Source organism: Trachinotus anak, unplaced genomic scaffold, assembly GCF_046630095.1.
Source record: "Trachinotus anak isolate AG129_WGS33_773 ecotype Australia unplaced genomic scaffold, CSIRO_AGI_Tana_v1 ptg000010l, whole genome shotgun sequence".
Lineage (NCBI taxonomy): Eukaryota > Metazoa > Chordata > Actinopteri > Carangiformes > Carangidae > Trachinotus > Trachinotus anak.
This window is the reverse complement of record NW_027273861.1, coordinates 19,114,139-19,132,534: the sequence shown is the minus strand read 5'-3', so window position 1 is coordinate 19,132,534 and position 18,396 is coordinate 19,114,139. Positions and strand designations below refer to the sequence as shown.

General features: G+C 41.0%; 1 protein-coding gene across 8 annotated transcripts in view; it reads left to right on the top strand.

Moving 5' to 3' along the window:
* ptprsa (protein tyrosine phosphatase receptor type Sa) overlaps positions 1-16,654 on the top strand; it is a 229,007-nt gene extending 212,353 nt beyond the window's left edge. For all 8 annotated transcript variants that reach the window (XM_071485975.1, XM_071485973.1, XM_071485974.1 and 5 more), the window contains 6 exons: positions 3,535-3,713; positions 4,021-4,147; positions 4,298-4,423; positions 8,616-8,770; positions 11,780-11,915; positions 12,174-16,654. In XM_071485975.1, coding sequence (XP_071342076.1) covers positions 3,535-3,713; positions 4,021-4,147; positions 4,298-4,423; positions 8,616-8,770; positions 11,780-11,915; positions 12,174-12,242 — 792 coding nt within the window. In that variant the 3' untranslated portion in view covers positions 12,243-16,654. The remainder of the gene's footprint in view (positions 1-3,534; positions 3,714-4,020; positions 4,148-4,297; positions 4,424-8,615; positions 8,771-11,779; positions 11,916-12,173) is intronic.
* Positions 16,655-18,396: the final 1,742 nt, after the last annotated feature.

Below are 18,396 nucleotides of genomic sequence, written 5' to 3'. Positions count from 1 at the left end.
TTTTGATTTGTGATCATATATTTCTTTGCATTTTTATACTCAAGCAAAACATATACAGTTGTAGCTGTTCACCAACAACTGTGTGTCTGGCAGGAAACTGTGAAACTTAATGGGGACAGTGAGGAAGACACAAAACGGATGATTATGGTAGCTGATTGGGGGAACTGGGAGCATAATGTTTCAGTTGAGTGAGGATGCAGTTTACGGAAAATCCTCATACCTCGGACAAACTGAATTTGGCAGTAGGCAAGAGGCAATATATGGATGTTCCTTTGAGCTTATGTTGCTCATAAAGACATAATGGAAATACTGAATGAACACAGTGTAGCCTACAACATAGCAAGCTTTAAGCATTTGAGATTAAGACACTTCACTGCAAGATGTAATACCTTTCAGCCCCAGGTAAGTAGAATATAGATTAAAGCTGCCTTATTTATGTGGATGCTATTTGTCAGTTTATAAATGCTGTCCAATTAATTGCTTTCTAGGATGGACTAGAAAGCAAATCTCTCTTATTTTTAAGTCTCACTTCAATAATTTAATCACTTAGATGCACACTATTTGAATTATTATTGCATTTTTATTTTTTTATTTTATTTTTTTTTTATGTGAAGCTAGAAAATGGAAATGTTGAAGCCCTTCACTGTCTGGCTGCAACGTTCATTTTTGAGGATTTGGAATAATATGCTTAAGCAAAGAAACTGGGTTTAGTCTAGCAGGCACAAGACAAAAGGATTTTTTGGCTGAAAGCAGCACAAATTTGAGTTTAGATTTGAGAAAGAAAGAGTGTATGCTGACAAAGCAGTCGGTGAGAACAGACAGCCAGACGCAGTGTTTACATAGATCTCCATTAAAGATCTCGAGAATCATCAAGTTATAAACTCCCCTCAGCTTCAGGCGCTCCACTATCTGCTGACCTTGAATTGCACACATGCTCACTCCCAAATCATCCGTCATCTACCCTTCGCCATTCATCAACACGCCCCCCTGCCAAGAAACAATAATAGTGCTGGTGTGTTAAACCTTTTTTTTTTTTTAACTCACTGGGGCACAATGGTGATGGAATCTCTATCGCCATCTGTAACAGGGATAATGCTGAGCTGGCGTCAGGAGTCAAAGAGGGATTAATAACGTCCACATTACAGTCAGGATAGAGAAGAGAGGTGTGTGTGTGTGTGAAGAGGGGTGGGGGAGCTAGCTAAGTAATTAATACTTGATGATGACAAATGGGGGTGGATGGCAGGGCAAGTAGAGGGAGGAACGTTTGGCTAATGAACAAAGGGACAACTGTATGCTAACTTGGCGCTAAGGAAGTGATTCGACAGAATGCTGCACTATGGGGAAAGTGGGAGGGCATTGTCATTCTCAGGTGGGAAAACGGCGTCATACAGAGTTAAGCTGTAACCAGTGGGACTCTCAGGAGTTCAGCAGGGAGACTGAACCAAGAACAGGGACTTGTCCTGAAGTAGTAAAACTGGCTCTTTCTGGCATACGTGAATGAAAAACAAGCATGTTCACAGAAAGATTTATGCATAGAAGAGATTTGAACACATGACTCACTTGTGAAAAGTCTTCAGGAACATACAGGACACAAATATCAACAAAAAAAAAAAGAGCTACTCGGCCACTGGGGTCCATTTGAAATTGAATAGCAAATGAATGATTTGGAATTCAGCAGCCTAGTTTTAATTGGGATCCTTTTTTAACTTAAAATGATGGTGACAGTTTACAAGAAGTTTACAAAGCATTGCACTGCATTGTAGCTACATCATAAACATAATTATTGTACAACATAATTATGTGATGCACACAATGCAGCAGAAAGATAATACTTACAGGGGAAACTAATAATCATGTAATATTAAATGTAATGTTAATGTTAAATGTTAATGATGTTTGATGATATATCTATTATTTAAAATAAATTTGTTAATTAGGGTATAGTCAGTGCATGTTGTTTCTGACTGTAACACCAAAAATGATTATCCTTGTTTTGGTGTAACATGACTAATGTATGTAATGTATCTTCCAAATGAACAGATACACTGTACTATAAATTAGAAGGAACTGGCAACTATGATCAGAGCTACCCCAGGTGCTTCTCTGCCCTGTTGGACGACAGGTTGCCAGGTTTGGCCCTGTTCCCTGCACCCTCTGTGGTGTTTGCTGGTGTAGCTGAGGGCCTCTTTAGCGCTGCCAGGCCACCTCAAGCCTTTCCAGGTGCCTTTGTGAAACACAGATCAAAGGGAGGACAGCAGCGAAGGATGAAGGGAAGGGTGGAGGAGGAGGGGAAGAGCTGGACACACTCCAGGTAGCCACTGAGACAGAGAGTGGTGCTATAGGGGAACTGGAGAGAAAGAGGGGAGACTACTCTGATGGGAAAAAGGGAAAATGGGAAGTTAGACCCTGTTCACACAGCGGCACAAGGAGAAACACTTTCACTCTGTGTATTTTGACAGCTCATGAGAGACGATGAGTTGAGGAAATAAAAGCTGCATTCCTGCCCATTTTTTCAATAGGGTCAGTTTCTCTCTCTGTCTCTCTCGCCTCTTATGACGCTGCTAGTGTCTTCAGTGCACCATGCTTTTCTCTGTCTGAAAGGGCCCTAAATAATCTGACTAGGGTGTCTTCCATTTGTAGGCAAATGCTAAGAAACAAGCATGCCCACACACACACACTCACAAATTCTTTGTTGAGAAGCCAAAAGGAGGCGATCATAAGACTTGCTGACCCACAAACTCCCACTGAGGCCCTTATGACGACGATGATGTAGCAGTACAGCTTTTCAGTTTGATCATTATGCAGTGTGTGTGTGTATGTGTGTGTGTGTGTGTGTGTGTGTGTGTGTGTGTGTGTTTGTCTTTCTGAACATCTCTGTGTGAGTCTATGATTTATGCACACATGCTACACTGCCATTATCAAAGGCGCTGGTGACCCACTTTTAGGCGAGTTTTCTGTTTCGCACAGTCTTGATCCAGAGGCTTGTTAGTCTGGGTGTGTGGCATATTTTCTGTCGTTGCATCTGACCCTGCAGGACCCCACAAGTTGCAAAAGGGGGTGAAGTTTTTGAGTCGCTTCCTGATGAATATATTCTTGATAAACAATGTCCCTTTGAAGTTGTGCCATCATCGGTAAAGCTGGGTGAAAGATCAGATTAGATTGAGTGTGCTTTATTACTTTCTGTCATTGATATTCTACTCTCTTTATCTGACTCGCACCTGTGCTCCCCTTCCTCCCTCCTTACCCATCTCTCCTCCTTTTATCATCCTCTCCTGCTCTTCATTCCTCTCTCTTCTCTTTTCATGCCTTTTCTCTCCTCTTTGTAACCACGGTGGCTTTTGCCAATCCATTCCCTCTTCCCCTCACCACTGTACTCTCTTTCCGTCTTCTTGTCATCTTTTTCCTCCTCTGTACTTTTTGTTCTGCACTTTCTTTCTAAAACTTTTTTTTCCTCATTTATTTTTCTTCCTCTCACACTTTCTGTGCCTTCCTCTCTTGCCTTCATCCACTTATCCCTCTATCTTTCCCCTCCAGCGTTTGGCCAACTCCAAAGCCCACACGTCACGCTTCATCAGTGCCAACCTTCCCTGCAACAAGTTCAAGAATCGGCTGGTCAACATCATGCCCTACGAGACCACACGTGTCTGCCTGCAGCCAATCAGAGGCCTGGAAGGATCCGACTACATCAATGCCAGTTTCATTGATGGATACAGGTAGGAAGAAGGGTGAGGGGGGCAGAAACATGTCTGAGGTCATTCCATTTTTTTTTCCTTTGCCAGGAAACAACTTTAATAATGTAATAGTTAAGCCGAGAGGTGAAAATTTAACATAATGATGTGGAGAGAAGGTGAGGTAGATAAGAGACATGGAAAGCACATTTCAACACATTTCGTTCTGTTGTTTTTTTTTTGCTAGTCATCCTCAAGGTAATATGTATTTCTCGGTAAATGCAGTCACAAGTTATACTAATTATACAAGCCAAACTTACATGTATTTAACATGGCTTTTCTTCATATACAGGCAACAGAAAGCCTACATCGCCACGCAGGGCCCTCTGGCAGAGACTACAGAAGACTTCTGGAGAATGCTCTGGGAGAACAACTCCACCATTGTAGTCATGTTAACCAAACTGCGAGAGATGGGACGGGTAGGAGTCAGAAACACATGGATAAACACTCATTTGATTTTCTGTTGTTTCTGGACACAAACAGTCATCAAAGTAAAATAAGATGGGAATCAATGAGTAAATTGTTCAAATATTAATTTCAGGGGTTTATCTCTCCTTCTGCTCAAACAGGAAAAGTGTCACCAATACTGGCCGGCAGAGCGCTCTGCCAGGTATCAGTACTTTGTGGTGGATCCCATGGCCGAGTATAATATGCCCCAGTACATCCTTCGAGAGTTCAAGGTCACAGACGCCAGGGTAAGACATACTTGGAATTGCTTGGTGTGTACTTTTACTGAGTATTGCTGGGTAACTTCTGTTGTTGGGTTGTGTAGATATAACCAAACACTTGACACCATGATTGCAACTTAAAGTATTTTCAGTCACAGCTAAAATGAAGTTTCTATTGAATTGTCATCAGCAATCTTAAACATCAGTCCTGCAGATTCAAAGAGCAAAAGGCCCTTTTGAGGAAATGTGGGTCACATAAATACAGGAATATCACAAGTAGACCTTTCTTTTCTTCAGAGGTTCCTTTCATAGCTTTGAGATTGTAATTCTGCTCTGTAATTAGATGGGTTTCCACTCAAATCAAGATATCATTGCGACTTAATGTTGAGAGGAACTTCATTCAAATATTAATGAGAGTTCAAAACCAAAGTGACTTTTCTTGCTTGAACTGTTTATAACCTACTCTACTCTACTGTAGATATCGCTTTACCCCAGGATTTCTTTTTTTGGTCCAATTAGGTCAGACAGTTTGAAGCAGCAGCAACACAACTGTAGCACAGAAATAAAACTGCTTCCTCTCTTTGCCAAACAGCCTGACATATCCAACGATTTCCCTGGCAGTGTGGCAGCTAGTTAGCAGTCATCCTGTTGGTATTAAAATAATTAATACATACACACACACACACACACACACACACACACACACACATACACTTATACACAAATAGACACACTATTCACTGTGTGGAAATCAGACACCAACGCTTTTTAAGCTGGTATGCCATCACCTGACACACACACACACACACACACACACAAACACAAACATGCATTCACACACACACACACACACACCCATACATATACACCCTGTGCAGCATGCAAAATGACTCTCTTCTCGCTTCAAACACATACAGACACACAAATGTGCACACAGACTCACTTTCTGCCGACATACCTATCTCTTTGCTGTTTTGCTATTCTCAGCACAAATATACAGAGACATGCGTGCATAGACACACACACATACACACACACACACACCTGCACACACTCTCACCTTTGTATATTTATGTGTTTTAAGGCTGTCACACACAAGGACACATACACATACATACATGGACACATACAGTGAACAAACATGTATGTGTATAGGCTTTAAGCCCCCATGAACAGCTTAACACACACACGCATCTTGTGCAGTATCAGTGTTGGTGTCTTTCAGATGATTCCTAAAGAGGACTGAAGTGTAAATGGCAGCAGACACACTGATAGTCAAAGCTTAGCGTGAGGGTTACCGCAACAAAACAGAGAGGGAGAGAGATGATGATAGCACAGTATGTAAACTTGGTGTAAACTGTTAAGATGCACTATATGTGTAGCTGTATGTGCATGTGTGATTTATGGGTTTTCAACCCCATTTTCCTGATTGTGTATGCATGTGAGAGTGTGAGTACACAGGGTTGAACTCCACCTATCATACGTTAGATGTACATGCATGTGTTTGTATATATGAGCGTGAGTGTGTGTGTGTGTGCGTGTGTGTGTATGTGCGTATGTCGCATGCCTCTGCACAGTAATAGCACAGACTCCACGCCTCAACACTCACATCTAGCGAGCCAGTCACGTATTTAATCACACAATTTGACACGCCGCGTGGGCCCTCAGGTTGTGTGTTAAATTTTCCTCTCTTTTTTTTCCCCCTCCTCTCATTCTTTGCCGTGCTTGGTTTATTGTGTTGTTGTCTTTGCCCCTCTTTCATTTTTAATCCCTCTGCTGAGGCAAAATGTTTTTGAGATGAAAAACAAAGGCAACGAAAGAAAGAAAACATGCTATGCGTCATAAAACAGGGAAAGATACATGAAATCTTGTACAAAGACAGTCGGTATATGGAGCTTCACTTATTAGTAAATAAATCATTGTATTTGTCAATACAATAAAAGTACAAGAATACATCTTGGCGGCAGCCGTGCCAAAACATATCAACAGATAAGACAGCAACACTGCCACACAGGACAACAGGACTTCACATTCAGAGCTCAAGGATTCAATAGGCAGATTATGTATATCCTTAGAAATATAGAAGCTGCATATACTCTACATTCAGCGTTTAGTCACCATCTGCATTTAGCCTGCTAGCACTGGAGGGGGATGGTTAGCTCCTGGCAAAAATCAGAATGAATGAATGAATAAGAATGTAGCGCAACCATCACCCATGATGAATAGAGACCTTGAGGTGATTGTTTACATCAGCGCATTCACTATTAGGTCTCCTCAAATATGGTGAATGTCATTTTTTGACACAGAGCAACAGATGGAGAAAGTGCTTTAGGAAGTCTGTTCTCAGTTTTAAGAGGTTGTTCAGTAATAGATTACCTCTTTTTTCATGGTCACTGTCATTTTAAAGGAGTGCTGAAATTAGATTTATTTAACACCAGTGATCTGTTGTGTAAGGGCTGGCTAGAATGGATGATACCTTGAAACAAGAAAGAAACATTAGCTATTTTTGCCCATCAGCCAGCGTGGGCAGTCAGTAATCATCAGCTGCATGATTAATTCTTTAGAATTAAGGAGCACGACCGTTCGCTTTCTGGTTACCTGACAAAGCCTCTAATTCAGGAGACTAATATAACAGGTTCAATCCAAACTTTCACATCAGAGACATATAATACCTCCATAAATGTATATAGGTTTTTCTTATGTTTTGTGTCTTTCTTATGTTTAGCCTCTTAAACAAAGCATAGTTTCCAACCATTCTAAGGTTGTAGCCAATTGAAACACATTGATTATTAACTTTCTATTTACCACTTCACTGGCTCCGTGCGTAAATGTAATTTGTTCATCATTATCAAGCTACTCAAACAAGCGTGGAGAATTGTCTATGGGGGGGTTTCTGAACAATTTATTGGAGGTTAAAATATATCTTTCTCAGAGCAAGTTCACATTCCTGGTTATTATATTGATTCTGCAATACAATTTAGACTATATTACTCTAAACACAATTTTAAAATCTATAATTCTCCTCCATCTAATAGCAGGATAACAAAAAAGACAAAAAGGATCCCAGTTTACTCGCCAACTGAGTGTTCATTGAATTGTGCCTCTGTAGTGTGAACAAACGGGGGGAGAATGTGTGAGAATGACACATCATGTCTAAACTGGAGTCTGTTGCGCAGAGACTGTGAGAATCAACAGGAGAAATGAACACCTGGTTGTCTTAATTACCGGTGGCATCAAAAATGCAAAAATGCTTCTTGCTGCTCACTTTCTTGTTCCCTCCAAGACACCTTGAAGAAACATTCTTTTACAAGGACACAAGTGTTGCCTGTGCATTCTCATACTTGGCAATCAGCTCTCTCAGAATAAAGCAGATCCCCTCACTTGTCCTCGTGTGATGCCCCCTGATTGTAAAAAATGTATTTGAATGTTTGTTTGCTTTGGGAGCAAGTTCAGTTATCTCACCACTTAAAACTCTCACCTCTAAAACAAGATTATAAGAATCAATATAAGATTAAATTGTCACTGACATTTTGTGTAGCAGGCATGTCTGTGTGCGTCAGGGTTTTTCTTTCCAATTTTCACCGTCCAGTCCCACCTCCTGCTCCGTTAGTCCTCCGTTCTCGCCTCTTACCTCCCTCTCTCTGCTCATCCATCAGGTCGCTCTATCGATCGCATCGCAGGATTATCCTATTCAACATGGTGTCTGGGAGAAGACGCTTGTCATGGCAGATACACTATTGATTAGCTTTAACTAGGACCTACTCATGCGACACACACACACACACACACACACACACACAATGACAGGTGAAAATAGAGACAATTGGGTTGGAGGTAGTGGAGTGGGGTGGGAGAGAAAAGGACGCACTGTCCCTCTGCGGTGACGTGTGTCTGTTGTATTGCCGTTGTGCAGAAGAGACCAGCAGATAGTTTCATTTTAAAAGACCAATTAGTACAGTTTTTATTGCCCCATAGGCCTTATGTCTGTGTTCCTTCATTTGCATTATTTTCTCAGAAGAATCCAATGGTGAAATCCCAAGCTCTAAAAGTAATAATGTCCTGCTCTGTGCATAGAAGTTCCACCATGAGGCCACTATCTGTCCTTTCTAGACAGACAATGTCCTTGTTTTATCTCCTCTTCGCATGTGCCTACTCTCTCCTTGCTCCTTTATATGATCTACAGTCTCCACCTTTCTCATCTTTCCTCCGTATTTTGCAGGATGGCCAGTCCAGGACAGTAAGGCAGTTCCAGTTTACTGATTGGCCAGAGCAAGGTGTCCCCAAATCTGGGGAGGGATTCATCGATTTCATTGGCCAGGTGCATAAAACCAAGGAGCAGTTTGGACAGGATGGACCGATCTCTGTCCACTGCAGGTAAAGCATATGTTGTATCATATTTTTCCAAATATTGCACATTTTAATGAAGGTTTTTGTGAACAGAGGGGCTTGACAAGCCGTATTTCCAGGGACTGCAGCTTGTTTCGCCTCAAACTGCACTCCAAAGACTCCAAAGACACTTCCCTTCATGAAAGAGATATAAGGCTTTAACTATCAGGACAAGATTAAATCACTTCTTAAGGTGGTTATTGTTTTGCAGCACAGCACCTCCTGCGGTGCAGCTCTAACAGCATCATCAGATATGATCCCTCCTCTCCTTTTTGCCACCGCAGTACGCTACCCTGCACCTCCACAGGCCCATCTCCTCCATAATTGATAAAGCTGAGATGCGGCTTGGCATTTGCAAAGAGGAGGCACATGAAGTGATACAGCCATTCTTGTTGGGTTTTATGATCACTCGGTGATGCATTTTTATCACCTCGGGTGCAGCTTCCAAGGTAACCTTCATCATTAACTCAACATGCTAGACTTAGGTAGAATGTGATATTTGGTAGTGGTCACCACCAAGACCTCAGATTATTCTTATTCATTGACAGACCTTGAGCGAGATCCATCTGAATGAGTTGTTACCTTTTGGAGCCAGACAATGGAGATCATTCACAGCTCTGTTTTTGTTTGCGCCGCAAGACAACGTAAAAAAAACCCAAAAAACCTCCCCAAAAAATCCAGGATCCATTGTGCATGGTTTTTCATGGTTTGATTGACATTCAGAAAAAGCTTTTGCTTTGAATGTGATAGTGTTATCAAACAAAGGTATTAACACAGTGAATAATTTTCCATGGCATCTCCTGAACGTGATTTACTTTTGGAACGGAGTAGGTGTCACTTTTTTCTATCACACAGGCGCCATGACATCACCGAACATAACATCACCTCCCCTGTATTAAAAAGCAATGATGTCACCGGCCATCAAATGGCCCTCTGGGAGTTGTAAGATGTGTCAAGGAAGCTCCAATAAGACTGAGTTATTCCTTCCTTCTATGAGGCCATTATTGAAGGGGGAGAGAGCTGTTTTAAAGCAAGAGGATCAGTTATTGCAGGGCTGGAGTAATGGATCAAAAGGCACACAGCCTTTTAAACTGGACTGCAGGAGTCACTTGACCACGCTTTATTCAGCAGCCAAATGCACAATTCATGCATCCTTGACACATTACAGTTAACTTTGTTAGATTTTTGCAGCCTCATAGGAGGATTAACAGAGAGCTGCTTTAGCTTACAGTGTAGTAAATCATTCACATTCAGTACTGGTAATCATGTTCTCAAGTTACCTGCAGTCCTTTTTAATACTTTTTAATTTTTTACTTTTCATTACATTTTTTTTTTTCACAAGTAGGTGTCACTTTGTCTAAATGCAGATATCCCGCCACCTCCTGCTCCTCCCTATCATCCTCCTACTCCTACTCCTACTCCTCCTCCTACTTCTCCTCCTCCTCTTCCTCTCTCCATCCTCCTTCAGGCATTGTCATCTCCGAGTTGAGAGCTTATGGCTTCCTTTTCTCTTACTCTTTCGTCTTCTGTCACCAGCCTTTCCCGTCTGTCATCCATCTGTCTATTTCTTAATCCCCCCTCCCTCTCTTTCTCTCTCTCTCAGTTCAATCCAGTTCTCCCTCTCTCTTCTCTCTCCATCTATTCACCCATTCATTCTCCCAGCTCCCTCCTTTCTTCCACTCCCACCCACTTTTCTTCCTCCTCCTTCGTCTCTCTCCTCCTCAGCCACTATCTAATAGACCCACATGCTTTTTGTCATTAATTGCCTGATTACTTCCTGTGAATGGGGACACCAAATCCTCTCAGTCGGCAGCGGCCCGGCAAGCCTTCAGACTTGGAGAGTGGATCTTCCTGGAGAGAAAGAGAGAGAGAGAGGGAGGCAGAGAGAAAGACAGAGAGAAAGACAGAGAGGGAGAGGAGCTCTGAGGGAGTTTTAAGAGTCCATGTGACAAGCTGTGACTGACTCTCAGGAAGAGGCTTTGGGTGGGCTGAGAGATGCTGCGGCGTTGGTAGTGGGTAGTTGCATGTGGGTGTATGTGTGTTTAGGGTGGTTGTATGTTCTGTATGATTATGCTCTATAGCTACTACTGTCGATATAATCTGATCTATTGTCGATATAAGTCGTCTTTTTGCCAACGTCTAGCTGTGTCCTCCAACTGACACACACACACACACACACACACACACACACACACACACACACACAGACAAACTCAAAGTGACTGCTAGCAGCCATCGCTTTCGCTCTTCATTCAGCGACACAGCATCAGAGGCTGGAAGGAGCCCAAATAAATCTGTTGTCATATCAATTATTGTTCCATTGGTGAAGTGGAAGTTATTTTACAGCAAAGCAGCTTAGAGAGGCAGCTCTCAAGTATTTCAGGATCCGAGTTAAGACTCCGACTGTATTTCTGGAGAGCGGCAGCAGCAGCAGCAGCAGGCTGAGTTTTTTCGACACATGGGAGGAGGGGCTTAATGAGACAAAATGTTTGCCTGGTTGTTTGTGTGCATGATTCGGAGAGCGTCTGTGTGTCCTTGAGCACTCTTTTTGTGGTCGACGAGAGTGAGGGCACACATTAAAGTGGATTCACAGAGTTCTCACATGCAGATTGCGTCCTTGCTGTCGGCATCTTTGCGTTGGCCTGCCGCAGCATCTCTGGCTGTCTAAGTTTTCAGGCAGTTGACTGTTTTAGGCATTCAGAGCGGCCAGTGTGCAAAATTGTTATGACAGAGTCTTGTTGTAGATACAGCATGCATTTTAGAGGAAATTTAGGATAGCAATGATTTAAACATGACTGTTATTTTGCAGGTCTTGGTTAGACTGATGTAATCATAAATAACAAAGTACATACATGGGAAGGGACTAGAGGACCTCAGGGAGTGCAAGACATAACAGAAAGACACATTTCCCCAGTACAAATAAAGAGTCACTATTCAGTCACTGTGTGTAAGCAAGAAATACCCTTATTAATTCATTTTATGATTGTGTGTTTGTAGTGCTGGCGTGGGCAGGACTGGAGTCTTCATCACCCTCAGCATCGTCCTGGAGAGAATGCGCTACGAAGGCGTGGTCGATATCTTCCAGACAGTGAAGATGCTCCGGACACAAAGGCCAGCCATGGTCCAGACTGAGGTCAGAGGTCACATACACACAAGCTCAGTTCAATAAAACTCATATTAAATCACCTCTGTGTAGTTTCTTGATCTCTGTGTGTAAAGAATGTTATAAAAACCAGTTCTCAGATCTATAAAATTCTCCTGTCAGACAAGTGCTGTAATTAGTTTTATTTTTAAATTGTTTATTTGTCATGATCATAGCAAACGCTTCAAATTCCTGGTGAGATTTTTTTCTGATGTGATTTTGTGTGTGTGTCTCTTTTCTTCTGTACAGGATGAGTACCAATTCTGCTATCACGCAGCTCTGGAGTACTTAGGAAGCTTTGATCACTATGCAACGTAAAAAGCCATCTCTTCCCCCCAGAATCCTGTGGCCCCCCCCCTCAACAGTCTCCTGAGCCATAGAAACTTTGAAATTTGAAACGACGACAGCAGACGACGATAACACCACCGCTAATTCAGACACACCAGGATCCTATTGTAGATTTTTAGAAGTCAATGCCCAACAGATCACTTTAGGTTTTAATTCCAATTCGACTACGAGGCCCTTCTCGAGGAAGCAGGGAAAATTGCCCATCACCAAGAAAAGACAGTCCTCATCAGGAGAGGAACCAGAAGCTGTGGCTCAAGCTTTGGGGCGGGAATCGATCAAAGTGTCAGACTGCTTACCTTACCTCAAGTGTTTCAATGTGGAGGACATTGTTAACATTCGTGGACATTTCTCTTCTCAAAAATATCTTCGTGATACAACGGTAACAAGCAACAGATAATGAAGGAGAAGGCAACAGCAAAAATCAATGAGAGGCAGATGGATGTAGCCAAGACGGGGTGACTTTCTTGTTTTTTGATATGACTTGGTGTCAAAGGGGTTCAAGTATTTCTATCAACGCATTTTGTGAGTGATATCAAGAGAAATGACCAAATGAGGTTGCCTGTGTAAACACAAATGGTTTTCCCCAAACTCTGGTCACCCAAACCAGATGGGACAAAAAAAAAAAAATCTAAACTAGCACGAGGATGCTCATTCCATCTGGCATCAAATAAATCTTTAGTTTCAAACTGTTCCACCATTAACATGCATAGCGCGTGTGGAGAAACACCAAACTATTAAGGTATACATCACATAATTGCCTGTTCTCAAGCACTAGGACCTTAGAGGAGGCACTGTCCGTTGTTGTTGGGAAGAAAGCAGAAAAACATATCTTATATCAGTCAGTTTTATGAATTGTGAAATTGTGCAAAATCAGTATCTTAGGCCACAAGCCACAGTGATGTTGAAAAATACCGCAAAGTACTTACAGTAAAAACAAAGTGTCCCAGGAAGCTCATGTCTCAGTCACCAGAGAATTCGGGGAAAACCTCGCCTGTTGCAAGAGGCTGCAGCGGGTTCGTCTTGCGGATGGTCAAGGTGGGAGAAATGGCAACTGTGTCCTATGATTTTTTACAATCACTCCTCTTTCTGGATCCATTGCATCATGGGGCTTCGGTGTTAACATCCACCATTTTGAACAAGAGATAAACCTGGTGGGTGAGAAGCTTTGGAACAAACAGAACAGCCAAACAAGGATTGCCCCAAAGTTGGGGCTGTCTTTGTGTACAGTGACCAACACTCATCATCATTGTTTCGAACTTTTATGTCTTATGAGGAATTATCTTTTTTTTGTTTTCTTTTCTGTCAAAACCAAACATGCTGCTTATCGTGTGTATGCTGTACGTGTGACTCTTGAGGGAGAGGAATCTGACGAACAAAAGATGCCAGCTCTGCTAACCGCTCACACCCAGGCGGACATGACTAAAAAGCGCATCCACATGACATCATCGTCCATCAGTCTTTTCCAGCCCTCCTTGTTTTTGTTTTTTTCCTCCAGCCTCCTCTATAATCATCTATTTCATTGTACAAGACACTACAGAGTGGCAGAGGCCTGTTGCAGTTACAAAGCTTTACGTTCATGTGATTGAGAAATTGGCCTTTAGTTCCACTGTATGTGTGTTTGGTAACAGGTGGATAAACAAAGTAGAAGCTTTGGTTTTTGTCCTCCGTTTTATAGATGATGTCTCTGTGGGTGATACAGCCAGACCGGGCAGCCATGTTGGATCTCAATGCCATGATGTGATAATGAAATTCTTTGGTACTAAATACTTTTCTTGCACATCCCTAGGAAAAAAGACAAAAGAAACTTGAAACAAATACCCCAAAAACAACTGCAGGTTGACGCACTAATGTATATGTGTCTGATGAACAAAAAAAAAAAAAAATTAAAAATCAAGCTTTTGAAATCACCAGGTTTTCATTTTGAGATCAGCGCTTTGGTACAAACGAGTGTACGGATTCTGCAGAGGTTTCCGGTGGGTGTGCGCAAAAACCAGAGCAATGGACAGAACTGTGTGTAATCTTTTCTTATTTCCAAAAAAGCCTTATTGTTATTGTAACATTATGAAAACATTAATGTTGTATTATGACAACTTATTTTACATTACATAGTTGACTTTTTATTTTCTTTTTGGTTTAGTTTTTTAACAGAGATGTTGTATCACATTTTTTAAAATTAGCAGGAAAAGAGAAATGCTTATTTGTTCATATTACGTTAAAAGACATTCTATTTTTTCACTGTAGAAATGTTAAGTATAACATGTCTGTATGTGTACGTGTGCATATATGTATTTATGTATATCTGTATACATATATATATATATATACTGTATATATATATATGTATATATACACAAACATATACTGCACACTCACACATGCATATATATTTAAAAGCAGAATATAGAAATATATCCAAACACTTAGTATGAATCCAATTTTTCTCCTCATCATCTTTTTTTTTTTTTTATACCAGCCAGTGCTCATGTTTTAACATATAATGGGTTTTTATTATTTTCTTTTGTTTGTGAGTTCGTTTTTTGTATTCCTTGTAAAACCTTGTGTAACAGAGGATATGTTAGCGCTATGCCTGAATCCTCTGCCTGCATCACCAATGTTTAACTTCTACCCCTGGGTAGATTCTGTGCCGATGAGGAGATGCCATTTTTAAACCTTGTTGAGATTCTTTATTATCATAAACTTGTAGGCATTACTATTTTTTTTTTTTTTTGCAACTGTTGATAAACTGGTCTACAAAATATCTAATCAATCAAAAATTTCATAATTGACCTTTTTGTTGTCTATATCAGCTCAACTTGATGAACTGTACCTTGAATGATCATGTACAGACTATGACCCTCACAGTTTTTAAGGAAAAAACCTAAGTTCTTTCTCTTTTTTACTTAATTATTTTCAGACATAATGTGGTCATTCATTTTGTTAGATATCCACTATGATCTAGAATATACCTGTAAATAAACAAATATATAGATTATATGTATTTGTATCATTTGACCCTCAAGATCTCATACTTTAAATGGGTGAAGAACTACAAAGATTGAGGTTCTGCTCATATCCGACTTCCTGGTGTTTGTAAAGCCTGTTTTCTCTCTTCCTTTCTCCAGCCCTGCTCCCTGGTCTTTAATTACCACTCGCTTTTTTTCCGCCTTTAATTTCCCCTGTTAGCAGTTAAACTGGGAACCATGCCAGCCTCTGTTGCCACACCTATCACCTCAGTGAGGGCATGAAATCAGCATCAGTGATCTGCTGAGAGGTTAGTCCACTCTACCAACTTACCATTTGAATTGCTAATCAACCATAAATCCAAGGGTCTGTGATATTAATGTGGACAAGAACATTTTTTTCCTGCCCAGGCAATAGAATGAGTCTATTAGAGATAAGATGGACTTCTCTCTTTCACACCATGAGACTAAAGCAACCAGAGGGGTTTAAAACCTGATTGTGTTTAAATAATTAGACCTCCAAAGAACCAAATTCCAACAAAAAAGGCTACACAGGTGTAGATCCTAAATTTCTCCACTATTGTGAGAAACGATATCACCCAGAGGTGTTCTTCATTCCTTAAAGTTTCCCACAAATCCCCAAAAAAGTCCCCAGCTGTCCATCTGCCTAATATGCCAAGGTGTTAACCATGAATATATCTTTGGCTGATGGACAAATGCAGCTATGCTTAAGGCCACAAATAGTTCAGTTGCAACACGACATGTTGATTTATTTTCTTCCTGGTGTATTTTTAAGCCTTGTATAGAACCATACTCTGTGTTTTTGTTCGACCATGTTTCGTTATGGGATGCAGAAAGAAATCAGGACTCACTGAAACAGCAGTGCGGTGCAACCAAGGGAAGACCAAGACAACCAAAAACATGCTGCAAATTCACATTTTCAGCACATCATTTATGAACAGTGGGAACCTCGAGATGTTTCATAATGAACTAAAATCCGGAAGTGAGGACTTCTGGGACTCAAAAAGACTGGTAAAAGGGGCCCATGCCAAAACTGAAACCGTGGAAGTCTTTGGAAGCTTGTGCAATGTGTTACTCTTTTGACTTCATGTAAAGATGCTAGACTTTTGAAAAACAGCCGCCAAATTTACTGGAATATGTTGCCGAATATTTGGGGGGGGCGGGTGACTAACAAAAAAAACAACACTAACAAAAAATGACATCAAAAAGAATAGAACATATACAGTACGTACCGACAAAATGAAAAAGAACCCAAACTCTGCAAAATAGTTTTTCCTTTGTATGAGGGCCAAGTGCTATCACTTTCAAACTGTTACTTCTAACTGAAACAATAATTGGTTTAAAGCCACTGTGTATGTAGATATGTTGACTTTGTATTAAAGAAATGTTGTCTGAAAATCATTTTGCCTGTGATTTTGTGTGATCATGTGATTCTTCCAGATAACTCTTCACCTTCATCCTTGTCTGTGTTTAATATGCATATAGCTGGCGAGAGTTCTTACTTCTACACTTATATTGCGGCACTTCTGTGCTAAGAGCTCGTAGGACAAGTGATAAAGCACACAAATGGTGCACTTCTTTTGTTGATAGATGCCTTGATTAGCTTCCTTCTATATTTATCCACCAGCCTCTTCACAAACATATCCCAATGTGTTCTTAAGCCCCTCTTCAAGCTTGATAAATGCCACCCACACAGGCCGATATTGGTGCAGAGGTAAACCTTCACCTGGTGGTATTTGCTCTATCATCCATCCCCAGGTGTGGCTCTCCAGACATCTGATAACGTCAAAGTGAAATGTCTACAAACCAAAGGGATGTGTTGTGCCACACCTAACCGTGTTTGCTTTGCACTAGCCTCAGATTACAGCCCGTAAATTACAGCGTAATTATTTACTATGTACAGGGAGGCAATACAATACTTACTGGGTATCTATACCAACATAAACATGTTAAGTATAGGGAAGGAGGACACTTTTCCGAAAGCATGCTTATGTATTCCAGTAGATGTTATGGCTGTTACTTTTCAGTCACAGTTCACTTCAATCAAGACAAAGCAATGAAAATGTGTGAGAAGATGTCATTATTAAAGTGAAAGTCTGGGGTACGCAGGCTGTGAAACAAAGTGGTTCCTTACTCATCCCTTTTTCACTGTACTTGCAGTGTCATTACAGGTTAGACAACCTGTAGAATAAAACAGTCTTTTTGTTTACCACCCTTAAAGGTCATTGATTATTAAGTATTGGGTAAGCATTACCCTAGCTTCAATCATAAAAAAGAATCTTGTGGTGGTGTAGTGAACCATCCCAATACTTCAAGCATTCAAAAAAAGACTCAGGACGACACTGTTCACAACCATTTGTTTCACACATGGAACAGCTCCTCATCACCTGAAACAGCAATCTGTGTCAACATTCTGCTAAGTCGCAAGAAGATTGTCATTTATTAAAGGGTAATATGTGCAGGATGATGTTACTAATTGTCTGCTCAAAGAGCTGTGTTTCAGTCCATTCTTTTCTGATAGTGGCGAGCCAACAGACCGAGTGTGAGGGTAGGCGAGGAAGTGAATTAGGGCGGTGATTATGCAGTGATTCAGACAGCAGCTCATTAGGACCCAGCTAAGCAAGCAATCAACGAATCGATGTGACAGTGGACCCAAAAGCCACAGAAATTTGTAATAAATGGCAAAGCGATAAATTGGATTATCCACAGCCCCGTGGCCAAGCTCTTTCTGTTTCAAATGACAAATCAATCCAATCATGCCATGAAAAAAAAACCAGAAGAACCAGAAGAACGGGCCTCATGTTGCACCGGCTGCGGAGGTTATCTGTCTGAGATGGACCTTGTTAAGGTTGTGGCTTTCCAGAGGTCATTTCTGTATGATATTCAGGGCTCTAAAATATTCATGACAGACCATTAGGTGTTTATGACCATCTTTTATAATAAGAGATTTACCGACATTTGAATCCCTGCCAGAATAGTAAAGGTGTCAGAGGGGTACCATACCACATGCCTACTGATTCACAGAGGAGAAAGCTGCTCTGCCTTGAGATCTTGATCATGTAAATGAGCAGCAGAGGAGCTATAATAAATAAATAAAATGTAGAGACAGCAGTATCTCCTCTTACCTCGGGGTATTTTCCAAG